General features: G+C 44.9%; 2 protein-coding genes across 2 annotated transcripts in view; both read right to left on the bottom strand.

Annotated features, from left to right (window-relative positions):
• Positions 1-12,715, bottom strand: part of LOC100928027 (zinc finger protein 501-like) — a 120,323-nt gene that overhangs the window by 40,953 nt on the left and 66,655 nt on the right. The gene's annotated exons all lie outside the window — the stretch shown is intronic.
• Positions 3,226-5,656, bottom strand: LOC100928287 (olfactory receptor 49-like). The gene has a single exon (XM_012545755.2). The coding sequence runs from the start codon at positions 5,562-5,564 to the stop codon at positions 4,596-4,598; it is 969 nt and encodes a 322-aa protein (XP_012401209.1). The 5' UTR covers positions 5,565-5,656; the 3' UTR covers positions 3,226-4,595.

The following is a 12,715-nucleotide window of genomic DNA, read 5'->3' on the forward strand; positions in this document are numbered from 1 at the left end:
TCTTCCATAGAAGAGGTAGCTGGGTAGCACAAATGGAATTGGGAAGACCTGAATTTAAGTGTTATCTTAAGACATTTACTGGCTAGTTAAACCACTTCTGTTTGCTTCCAGAGGGAAAGTAATGAGGGTGATTAGCCTGGTTTTCCAGCAACAACTAAAAACCAGATTTGTACTGGACTTTCCAAGACAAAGAGAGAAATTTTTATTTTGTCTAGCTTTTGTGCTTTATTCTCCAAGAAAACCAACATGACATCACTTTGTCCAATGTGACTGACTGTGGCTGACAACTAATACGAGTTCAGAAGGCTCTATCACCAGTCAGGCATAAATAGTCTAAGTGAATAAATTGTCCATATCTCATCCTAAAGGCTAAGGGGAAGCCACTGAAGGTACTTGGTCAGGAGGATAATGGGATGTGTTCTCTGCATCAAGAATATCACCTTAGCATCTTGGAGGAAGCGTTTGGAGAAGGCAGAAACTGAATGCCCACTGGGAGACCATCACAGTAGTCCAAGGGATAAGGTGAAGGCGATATGAATTAGGAAGCTGTCATGTGAATGAAGATGTTGAAGACATGGAAGCTACAAGTCTTGGGAGCTGATTGAATCTGCAAGGAAGGCAGAGGGGGCAGTTTGAGATGACTGAGGTTGGAAATCTGGGTGACTAGAAGGGTGTGGATTGCTCATCAGAAGTAGAGAACTAGGAAGGACAAGATGAAATTTGAGTCTGCTAAGTATGTGTGCCCCCTAAGGCTTTGTCATGGACCATTTTCTTGTCTCCTATATGATTTACCATGGTGATCTCCTCAGTTTTCATGGATTCAACTAGCAACCCGGCAGATAATTCTCAGGATGGATTTTTTAGCCGTAACCCTGCTCCTGACCGCTGGTCTGGCAAATCAAACTACTTACTAGACATCTCAAACTAGATTTCTCACAGATGTTTTAAACTCAACAGTTTAAATTCCTTCTATTTTTGCCCAAACTCTTTTTCTCCTCATAACTTCACAATTATAATTCATAATCTCCCCATCAGCCTTACAACCTCCTTCATTGAGGTTGAAATCCAAAACAAGATTTCCAAGACTTGAAATCCAAAAAGTTGCCAATTCGTGTCATTTCTATCTCTGTAATCTCTCTCCTACCACCCTGAGCCCCCCTGCTACTGTCACTGCCGCCATCTTGATACAACCCCTCATTTTTTCATTCATTCTGCCCCACCAGGAGATCCTCCATTCAAATAAATCTTTCTAAAGCTCTGATTTGACCATTTCCCCCACCTCCTCAATCAGCTTCAGGATCAAATATCAGACTAAATCCTCTCCTCTGACATTTATAACCTGGCCCCTTCATACCTTTCTAGTCCTTTTGTGCAAAGAGGGAGAGGTGGGTGGGCAGATGATTCTAGGTATCAAAGGAAATAGTAGATGGAGTATCCTGTGAGAAGACAGCAAGAAAACCATACTGTCAAAGTTATTGAAGGGAGTAATGAGCTAGAAGGAAGGAAGGTTGGAAGGCGGCAGGTTGTGAAGAATGTCAAATGCCAGGCAGAGGGCTTCATGGTTGATTCTGGAGGTGGGTAAAAGAGATCTACTGATGTTGAATAGTAGGGTAGACGTGGTAGGATCTGTGCTTTGCTATAGTTTGTCATTCATTTGTTTTCAGTCATACTGGATTCTTCGTGATCCCTATTGAGGTTTTCTTGGCAAAGATACTGAGGAGATTTGACATTTTCTTCTATAACTCATTGTACAGATGGGGAAACTGAGGCAGCCAGGGTGAAGTGATTTGCCCAGAGTCACACAGTCAGTAAATGTTTGAGGCTGGATTTGAACTTAAGTAGGGGAGTCTTTCTGACTCCAGGTTGGGCACTTTATCCACAAGCTTTAGAGCTTTAGAAAAATTATTCTAGAGGGGTCAGAACATGGAGAATTTTGAAGCAGGAAGATGAATTAAAGTCATCTTTAGGCATTAAAGTAGGCATGAGGTGATTGAAGACTGTACTAGGGAAGGGCAAATGTGGGGGAACGATAAGATTTAGAAACTGATTGAAGAATGAGTGAAAGCAAAGAGTTCAATTCTCTGTATGAAAGGATGACTGAGCACATGTTGGTGCCCTGGACTATAATACAGAAAGGGCTGGAGTTAATGGAAGAAAGACAATGAGTCCTTTGTCCATGTTGAGTCTGAGATGTTTATTGAACACTGAGATGAAATGTCCAACAGGCAATTGATGATGTAGAAATGATGGTGAGGAGAGAGACTAGGGCTGAATATACCCATCGGGGAATCATCTGTATAGGCATTACAATGGAATCCCCAAGAGCTCAGGAGATTAGCAGATGAGTGGGGAGAAAAGTGTCAGTGCATTTGGGCAGGGCATGGATGTCAAAGAAAAAGGGGGTAGATAGACAGGGAGGAGAAACAGGAGAGAACAGTGACCCCAAAAAACAAGAATGGGTATGCTACCTAGCAACAGGTGACCAATGATGTCAAATGTTCCAGGGGTCCATTAAATATCTTTTAAAATATCACTGGGGGCTTTGGAGAGAGAAGTTTCACTTGTGTGATGAGATGCAAAGCTAAAGCTAGACTATGGGTTTTGGGAAGAGAGGAAGGTTTTGGGAAGAGAAACAGAGGCACCAAGTTAATTCCTTGTCAAGGAGTGTTGATTAGGAGAGGAGACATGTCGGGGAATAGCTACTGGGATGACAGGTAAGAGTTTCTGGATGATCCCTCCATAGGGAGAGATTAAAGAACATAGACAGTGAACACCATATTGTTGCAGACCACTGAGAGAGAAAAAAAAAGGAATATTAAGGATCTTCTAGAGGGACTGGCTCGGAAACAAGGCAGGTTAGAGAGAGTGTTGAAGGAAGACTTAGCTGGAGATAACCCAGAAGAGTCTGAAGTGAGAAAAGGAGAAGAGGAAGATCTTGTGAATAACCTCAGTTTTTCAGGGAAGAATCAGGTGAGATTCTCAAGTGAGAGAATGAGGCTCGAGGAGAGAAGATGGAGTGTTGGGGGGACTTGGGGTGAGTTGGATAGAGGGATGATTAGGAAGATTGGAGGAGCAGAAACATTTGTCAGTGTCCCCAGCCAGCTTAGATGTTTCTTTCTTTTTTATAGTATTTTATTTTTCCAAATACATGCAGAGATAGTTTTCAACATTCACTTTTGCAAAGCCTTGTGGTCCAAATTTCTCTCTCTCTTCCCTCTTCCCCAGGACATAAGAAGTCCAACAAATGTTAAACATGTGCACTTATTCTAAACGTATTTCTACACTTGTAACGCAATGCAAGAAAAATCAGTTTGAAAGAGAAAAAACCATGAGAAAAACAAACAAAAGGCAACAACAACTAAGAAGGAGAAAATCCTACATCCTGCTCCACATTCAGGTTCCGTAGTTCTCTCTCTGGCTGCGGACGGCACTTTTCAACCTAAGTCTAGAGGGATTGTCATAGACACCTCGTTGTTGAAAAGGGCCAAGCAGCTTGGACCATTAGGAAATTGAAGCATCCTTGGGACATGATTGGCTCAAGGCCATAAGGATTGGGCCATTCCTGGGCCTGGAGAGCAGACCACATGACCAAAGGGGTGGATGCGGGGAGACAGCTCACAACGCCAATGGCCTGGTTGAACGTCCTCTCCTCGGACAGAGCCTCTCCCTTGGCCAGCATTGTATGAAGCTGGAGGCCCGGAGACTTGGGAGTGGAGACCGTCCCTTTTGGGTCCCGGGAGCTGTAGTAGCCGGTCCTTTGTAGTTTCTGTTTGAAGTTAGTGGGCGCAGGACTCTGCATCCAAGCCTCAGGCTGTGGGTGCTGAAGACTTCTCTGGGGAGTCCTGGGTAACCTGGGATCTATGGCCTCCCCTCCAGGAAGAGACCTTGATAAAGGAGCTCCCAGAGTGCTCCTCGTGTGCATGGTTCTGCGGCCTTCGGCCCATGGAGTGTGTGGGTGGGCCGGCCCAGAGCTCGGTGGGCCAGGGTGCAATTCCCCTCTGCTTCTTACTGGGCACGAGATGTTGTGGAAGCTCTGGGCCTCGGTCCCACTTGTCAGAGAGGCCTTTGGCCTTTGCGGCCTATGGGATTCTGCTGCTCACTTTCCATCTGCTGCCTCCCCCACCTTCCCTTTGTCCACCCACTTTTTCTTCCCCTCTCCCACTCTTCCCATTGCAGTTCCCTCCCTTCTGTGTCCTTTGTCTCTTCTTTTATGCTCCTTCCTTCCATCCCTGAGCTCCCCGGGCCAGTTCTTTATTCACTTTTCTTCTTCTTGATCACTTTGCTCTGTATTTCCTTCCTGGTTTCTTCCCCTTTCTGTGTTCTGTGATCTCTCTCTGTCCTCCCAGCTCCTTCACTCCCCTCTCCCTTCTCCACTCTGGCTCTCTTTCTCTCCCTGCCCCCCTCCTTTTCCTTTACAAGCTCCGTGCTCAGAGTCCCAGCAAGTGTACGGCGGAAGGTCCCTCAGACATCTCCTGCCAAGCTACAAAGAGTAAGTCCTGAACCCCAGACCAGGGCTTGGATCCCCAGGTGCTGCTTGGTCTCCGCCCCCCTCCCCCAATCCGGGTGCTGAGCTCTCCAGGAGTTCCCGGCCCCACTCACAGCCGGAGGGGCCCAGACAGCCTTCCTTTGGCCAGCACCTCCCTGCTGACCTGCTGCACCAGCTCGTTCCTCAGGCAGTAGATAAAGGGGTTCAGCAGGGGGGCCACAACGGTGTTGAAGAAGACTACCCCCTTGTTGAGGTCCAGCCGGCTGGACTGAGTGGGCCGAAGGTACATGATAATGCAGCTGCCGTAGCTGAGGGAAACCACCAGGATGTGCGAAGAGCAGGTGGAGAAGGCCTTGCGCCGGCCGTGGACAGAGGGCAGCCGCAGCAGGGCCCGGATGATGCAGAAATAGGACGCGGCCGTCACGGCCACTCCGCCGGCCAGGGAGCCCACGGCTATCAGGAAGGAGAGCACCTGCAGGAGCCGGGGCTCGGTGCACGCCAGCCTCAACAGTGGGCTGTTGTCGCAGAAGAAGTGGTCGAGAACCTTTGGCCCACAGAAGGGCAGGAACGTTACCCAGATGCAAGGCCCTGTGAGGAAGAAGAAGCCCCCAGCCCAGCAGCCCAGCACCAGGCCCAAGCAGACCCGACCAGTCATGAGAGCCGGGTACCTCAGGGGACGGCAGATGGCCAGGTAGCGATCCACAGACATTACAGCCAGCAGGAAGGACTCCACCGTGCCCAGGATGAAGTAAAGGCTCATCTGCAGGAAGCACCTGGCGGGGGAGATGGCCTTGTGGCCCGTGAGGAGCTGGCTGAGAACCTGGGGCATGATGTCCGAGGTGAACCCCACCTCCAGCAGGGAGAAATTCCTCAGGAGGTAGTACATGGGAGTTTGCAGGCGGGGGTCCGCCAAGGAGAGGGCCACAATGAGCAAGTTGCCCAGCAGGGTCAGCAGGTAAGTGGGCAGGAGGACCGCAAACAGCAGGAGCTGCAGGCTCCGAAGGTCTGTGATACCGAGCAGGATGAACTCGGTGCCCTCCGAGTGATTGCCCGGCTCCCCGTGCCTTCCTGGAGGCATCTGGAAGGGGGGGACAGAAAGGGGGTCAGAGGCTCTCAAAGCACAGTCTTAAATCTAGAAAAGGCTTTAAAGGACCTAGTTGTACAAAAATATTTATAACAGCTCCTTTTGTGGCAGCAAAGAATTGGAAATAGAGATCGGGTGCTCATTAGTTAGGGAATAGCTGAAAAAGTTGTGGGATATGTTTGGGATGAAATTCTATGGTGTTTTAAGAAAGGATGGGCAGACTGACTTCAGAAAAACCTAAAAAGAATTACATGATCTGATGCAAATGGAATTGAGCAGAACCGGAATAACATTGTACACAGTAACAGCAATATTGTACAGTGATCAATTACGAATGACTTAGCTAATCACAGGAATACTATGGCTCAAGACTGTTCCAAAGGACTCATGATGAAAAATGTTATTTGCAAACTGGAAAAAAAAGTTTACATCCAAGGGTTCTGATAAAGGCCTCATTTCTGAAATACATAGAGAATTGATTCAAATTTATAAGAAATCAAGCCATTCTCCAATTGATAAATGATCAAAGGATATGAATAGACAATTTTCACATCAAGAAATTAAAACCATTTCTAATTATATGAAAAAATACTGTAAATCATTATTGATTAAAGAAATACAAATTAAAATAGCTCTAAAGTACCATTTTTTTCAAATTGGCTAAGATAGCAGGAAAAGATAATGCTAAATGTTAGAAGGGATGTGGGGAAAACTGGGACACTAATACATTGTTGGTGGAATTGTGAACTGATCCAACCATTCTGAAAAGCCATTTGGAGTTATGCCCAAAGGACTATCAAACCCTACTGGGTCTGTAACCCAAAGAGATGATAAGGACCCATTTGTGCAACAATGTCTGTGGCAGCCCTTTTTGTAGTGGTAAGGAACTGGAAACTGAATGGATGCCCATCAGTCGGGGAATGGCTGGATAAGTTATGATATATGGATGTTATGGAATATTATTGTTCTATAAGAAACGATCAGCAGAAGGTCTGGAGAGACTTCATGAACTGATGCTAAGTAGCATGAGTAGAGCCAAGAGAAGATTGTACACAGCAACAAGATTATACCATGATCAATTCTGATGGATGTGACTATTTTCAACAATGAGGTGAGTCAGGCCAGTTCCAAAGGTCTTGTGATGGAGAGAGCCACTGCATCCAAAAAGAAGACTATGGAGACAGAATGTGGATCACAACATTGTATTTTCACCGTTTTTGTTGTTTCCTTGCTTTTTTCTGTCTCATTTTTTTCCCTTTTTGATCTGATTTTTCTTGTGTAACATGATAAATGTGGAAATATGTATAGAAGAACTGCACATGTTTAACATATATGGGATTTCTTACTGTCGAGGGGAGGGAGAGGGGGAAAAATTTGGAATACAGGGTTTACAAGGATGAAAGTTGGAAGCTATCTTTGTATATATTTCGAAAATAAAAAGCTATTATTAAAAAAGAAAAAAAAGAAAAATGTTATCTGTCTACAGAGGAATAACTGATGGAATCTGATTAGAGATCAAAACATTCTATTTTTCCTTTACTCTTTTTTATTTTTTTTTGGACTCTATCTTCTATCACAATGTGACTAATATGAAAATATTTCATGATTGCATCTGTATAACCTGGATCAAATTGCTTACTGTCTCAGAGAAGGGGAAAGTGGGACTTGAAGGTAGAAAAGAGAAAACTTGGAACTCTAATTTTTTTTGAGTGTTAAAAGTTGTCTTTAATGTAATTGGAGGAGAGAATATTGTCTAAATTTAAAAACAAACTCCTTACAGGCAGGGATTATATTTTGATTTTGCATCCTTATTACTTATAGTAAGTGCTTAATAAATGCTCCCCCTCAAAAAATAGCAATAAGCTTATTACAAGTTAAATAACATAAAAATTAATGTTAAAATTGTCTTTACATGAAATTGGAGAAAATACATTTTTGAAAACAGAACAGACTTTAGAGACTGATCCCAAATCAATTGATTACTTAACAAGCATTTATTAAGAGAGAAATAAATGTTAGGCACTTTGCTAAGCAGTAGAGATATGAAGAAAGACATATGGAGTCCAAGATTCAGGGATCTTACATTATCATGGAGGAGACAGTATGTAAATAACGAGTTAAGTAAAAGAGATACACTGAGTATGTGACATAATAGGAAAGAGAACAACACAAATGGCTGCGAAGAGCCTCCTCTATAAAAGCTTGACCTAGAGCTGAGGCTTGAAGGAAGCCAGGGAAGACAGGATGTGGAAAGGAAGGAGATCCCTGCAGCATCTAGGCATGGGAGGCAGCTAGAACAAATGTATGGAGGAGGTAGACAGTGTCCCAAGTGAGAAACAACAGGAGGCTATTTGCTGTGCCTGAGTCTTCCAGCGAATGTAATTGAGTCAAAAGTAAGAAGTCTGGAAAGAAAGGGACAGCTTATGAAGGACTTGAAATGGCAGAACAGGGTGCCCTTTAAGTCACGTCCAGTCAGTGAGATGAATGATGTAGATGATGGAGAGATAAAGTTCCCTTTACCCCGTGGAACCTCTATTTCCTTCTCTAAAACTGGGCTAAACATTTTGCCCCGTCCACCTCACAGAGTCACTGTGACAAGCCAGAAAGTGGGGGAGAAACAGGGTTGTTCTTATGATTTGAGGGTAGCCTCTGACACTGTTTCATGGAATAAAGTCACAGGAAAATCCCACTAATTCCACTCTGAGGGGGCACATATGTCCAACTCATTAGAGTGTCACAGCATCAGCTCCCTGAGGTCATGGTCCTCTTCAAGGAACAACAAGAGGATAAATAGACAGGATAGATAGACAGACAGATAGATGATAGATGGATAGATGGATAGATAGATAGATAGATGGATAGATTGCTGGATGGATGGATAATCTGATAAATGGATGAATAATTGGATAGATGGATGGATAGATAATCAGATAGATGGATAATCAGACAGATAGATAGATAGATAGACAGATGAACAGACAGACAGCCCTCCCTCACTGAAATCCAAGTCATTTGCATGTCACAGCATCACTTGGTCATGGTCTTCTTTGAGAATGAAGGACAAACAACATGGCACATTCATCACAATGGTCCTGGGAAGGGGATATGTGTGGACCATGGTTATAAGAGGGAATTATCCTGAACTCCTAGATATAGGGCAACTTGCCTACAATTGCCAGCTAGGCAGGGTTTGGGGTGAGCCACCTTTCTGTCCAACTGTAGGACCCTGGGTCTGCCTCCCCAGGAGATGGGGCCAGTGTCTTCTCCAGGCCAACCATTGTGCCCCAATGCTCCTAATTCTTAGGGATCAGCAACTGATCTCATTTCTCCTAATCCAGAAGGCATCTCACCCTGTCCTGAATCCACACGTCCTGGGCACTGACAGGACCTGCCGGCTGGAGATAACAGGGGATTGGATGTCACCTAGACCAGCTCTGGCTGAGCAGGGCCTTCTCTGTTTTGCCCTCATAGGTAGACAGCCTTGACTGACCACTGAATCAGTCTGCCCCCCTGAAGCTTCCTCTTGCACCCCAGCTTTTCCCTTGGACCTGGAAAGAAAGTATGCTAATTAATACCATATGACTACTGTAAGTGGCATCCGTAAGGCAATGTCATGATCCCCATTTTGCAGGAGAGAAAACTGAGGCTCACAGAATTAAGAGATTCACCCAGGGCCACCCAGTAAACAAATGTCCAAGACAGGACTTCCCCTGACTCCATAAGACTCTCCAGCAATCCACTATATGGGAACTAAAGTTCTCCCTGGGATCCCCAAGCAAAGCATCAATTTCCTTTTCTGGGTTACTCTCGGAGGATCCCTAATAAAATTCCTTTCAACTTGGATATTGGGTGATTCAAATTCCTTATTTTCCAGATGAAGTCCCTGAGACACAGAGACACCAATGGACAGCCCCTCATTAGCAAGTTCACTGCAACTGGTGGATCAATCAATTAATCCATCTATCAACATTTATCTAGGCAGCCATGGCTTCCTCAATTACAAGAAGCATAGGGTTTGAGGAGATGTACATTAGGAGACCAACTAGCTTTAATATAAATAATGAATACTATATTATATATGAGAATAAATGTAATAATCTAAATAATAATTAACCAATTAATTATTTTTAACTAATTAACCTCTAAAGTCTTTTCTAACTTAGAGTCTCTAATGCCAGGTTATGAAAGGGGGTGATAAAAGTTACTTCTGAATTCACTTACATATTTGGAACTCTGTGGTCTGTAACTACTGCGCACAGGGTCCAAGGCCCAAGAAACTTTCTGTAGACCTTCGAGAGTAATCAGACAGGGCTGTCTTTTGGCCTCATAGAATCCAGAACAGGATAGGAAGGGAAAGGAGAGAGAAAAGAAGGAAGGAAAAGAGGAAGGGAGAGAAAAAGAAGCAAGGGAGAGAGGGAGGAAGGGAGGAAGGAAGGAAAGAAGGGAGAGAGGGAGGAAGCAAGGAAGGAAGGAAGGGAGGAAGCAAGGAAGGAAGGAAAGAAGGAAGGAAGGAAGGAGGGAGGGAGGGAGGACGGAGGGAAGAAAGGAAGGAAGGAAAGAAGGAGGGAGGGAAGAAGGGAAAGAAGGAGGGAGAGAAGGAAGGAAAGAACCATTTAATAAATGATAACTATATAGGAGGCACTTTACAAGTACTATCTCATTTGATTCCCTACAACAACCCCAGGAAGTTATTGTCTCATCCATTTTACAGAGGAGGAAACTGGGTCAGGCAGAAGTTAAATGGCTTGCCTAGGGTCACATTTGGGCTTGATCCCAGGCCCAGCTTCTTGTCTAGCCACATGCAACGATGTTGCCCCCATTCCAGACATCTCCATCCCAGCTGCTCAGCTCAGAGGTCCGGGAATGAGCTGGTTCTAAGAAGCCATAAGCTCAAACCCTGGCCCTGGCCAACCCCTCTGGGAGTGTGGGGAAGAGCTTTCCCCCCCCAATTCGCCTTAGTTTCCCCTCTGAAAAATGAACCCGTGGGCCCAGGACAATAAGGAGGCTGAGGAGCCAAAGCTCTGGTCCAGCTCTGTCACTGCTGCCTCAGCACAGTTCCTCCAAGGGAGCCCGCATGGCCTGATGCCCCCTGTGGCTGCCACTGCCAGGGGCAGATGATCTGTACTGCACATGGGTGACATGGGGCTGCATGAGGGCCCAGAGCCTTTTTTCTAGTGTCAGACATGGGAAAGGATGTGGAGGGACAGAGCAGAAGGGAGCCAGACTTACGGACAGTGAAATGTCCTGGAGGACAGGAGGGGACCCAGACAGATAGAGAGGGAAATGGTCTGGAGGACAAGAGCAAACCAAGATGCAGAGAAGAGGGAGGACTTACTCTCAACTTGGTGAAGGGCTGTGGGCTGCTCTGGAACAGGATGCTTCTAAGCCCAAGCTACATTTCAAGTTCCTGTGGCTCCATTTTCAGTCAGGAGGACCAGGGGGGACATACTGTGTCTCCCCTCTCCAGGCTCCAGCCTCCCCTAAATGTCTCTTGTGACCAACTTAGCCCGTGGGGCCTGGGAAACTCCAAACTTTTAATGGCCCCCAAGAGTCTAATTAAGCCGCTGCCTCTGAGCTTTCTGTAAGAAGTAATTCTGGCCCCGAGCCGGGGTGAGGGAGATCTGTGTTGTTTTGGTCTCTTCCTCCACAGGTGCTCAGGCTTGGGCACCATGTCAATTCAACAAGTAGCTGTGACTTTCCTTCTGCGTTTAAAGTCCTCTTCTCTGCCCATTGAAGATGTTAAATTTAAATCCATTATTTGTTTAATTTTATTGTTCACAAGACAAACCCCAACATTTGAAATCGTTGTAGAAAGAAATTTATTAGGTAGTTTTGTAAGGAAAGCAAACCAGGCAGGAAATATAGCTCCCTCTTGTCCAGATTCTGGAAGATTTGTATTATTCAGAATTTAAACAAGGGCTTGAGGACATTTTGCCCGATTTCCCTCATGTAGGCAGCAGGCAGTCCCCAAGAGCAAGGTAGCTTGGGATGTATATTAGTGGGTTATTGGATCTATTTTGGAGAACCCAAAACACAAGCTTTGGGTAGCCCAAAAACAAGACCTGGGTACAGAGCCTTAGGTGGATCTAGGAGCTGGGCCCCCAAAATCCCCCATAAATCTCCAGCATTCTTGGAGAATTCATGAGATCAGGACAACCACCAAGCAATCTCGAAATTTAAACAGCATTAATTGATAAATTGCCTCAACAATATAATAAGTGGTAAAGAAGAATCCAAAATCTGATCATTTCATTGTTCCCAACAACCTGGACCACAGAGAGCTGTTTCCTTCACATTTTCAGTCAGCCTACATTTGGAACATAAACATCAAACACTTGGCTGTAAAAGAAATGTAAACCTAGTATATTCAATACAAAGTTGCACATTATGGTTGAGCTCTATAACCTAACCCTAAACACCTGGTTGTAACATTTATAGCCAATTATTACCTCTTAATACCCTGACACTTCCTCTCAATGTCCATCCCTCAGTCACAAGTCTCCTGCCATACTCTTCTCTTGCCCCTTTACCCAACTCTTCAATTTGCATCCCTTCCTCAGTTTGTTTTACCCCTCAATTATGTTTTAATTACCTTTCCTTATCTGCCAACAAACTTCTTCTTGTCTTTGAGTGTAATTCTTCAGGGCCTCTGCTGTGCCACAGTTCTCTTTTAATTATCCTGACTCAATTTCCCTAATTATCCTGACTCAGTCTCCCTAAATTGTCCTGCCCCAGTTTGTAGTTGTTCTGCTCAATCCTGCATAAACTCTTAATCAGAATATTTGATAAGAATAAAAGATCTTATGTTTTAGAATATCAGAATACCTCTTCCCATCCCAATCTATCAGAATATTAGATACTGTCTTATCAAGATGTCTCTCCCCATCTCCAGGGTGCCTCCCCCATTATGTCATCCCCATCTCCAGTGGCTCCCCTCACCTTGTCAGAGTCCTGTTCCCACTCCCAGCACCCCAACTCTGCCCCTGCCTCAGTCTACCTCCTGTAGCAATATATATGTCATAGAGAACTCACATTGGCAGCTAGAATTTTGGAGACAATAGTCTTATTCAACCCTGGGACCAAACCTTGGATCCATTTGGTCCCAGTAAATCTCTCCCTTTCAAATAAAATATTAAATACTCTCT

Source organism: Sarcophilus harrisii, chromosome 3 (assembly GCF_902635505.1).
Source record: "Sarcophilus harrisii chromosome 3, mSarHar1.11, whole genome shotgun sequence".
Taxonomy (NCBI): Eukaryota; Metazoa; Chordata; class Mammalia; order Dasyuromorphia; family Dasyuridae; genus Sarcophilus; species Sarcophilus harrisii.

What these genes read in the sequence shown, in the direction of transcription:
- LOC100928287 (XM_012545755.2), bottom strand. Translation starts at nt 5,564, where the DNA reads ATGCCTCCAGGAAGGCACGGGGAGCCGGGCAATCACTCGGAGGGCACC.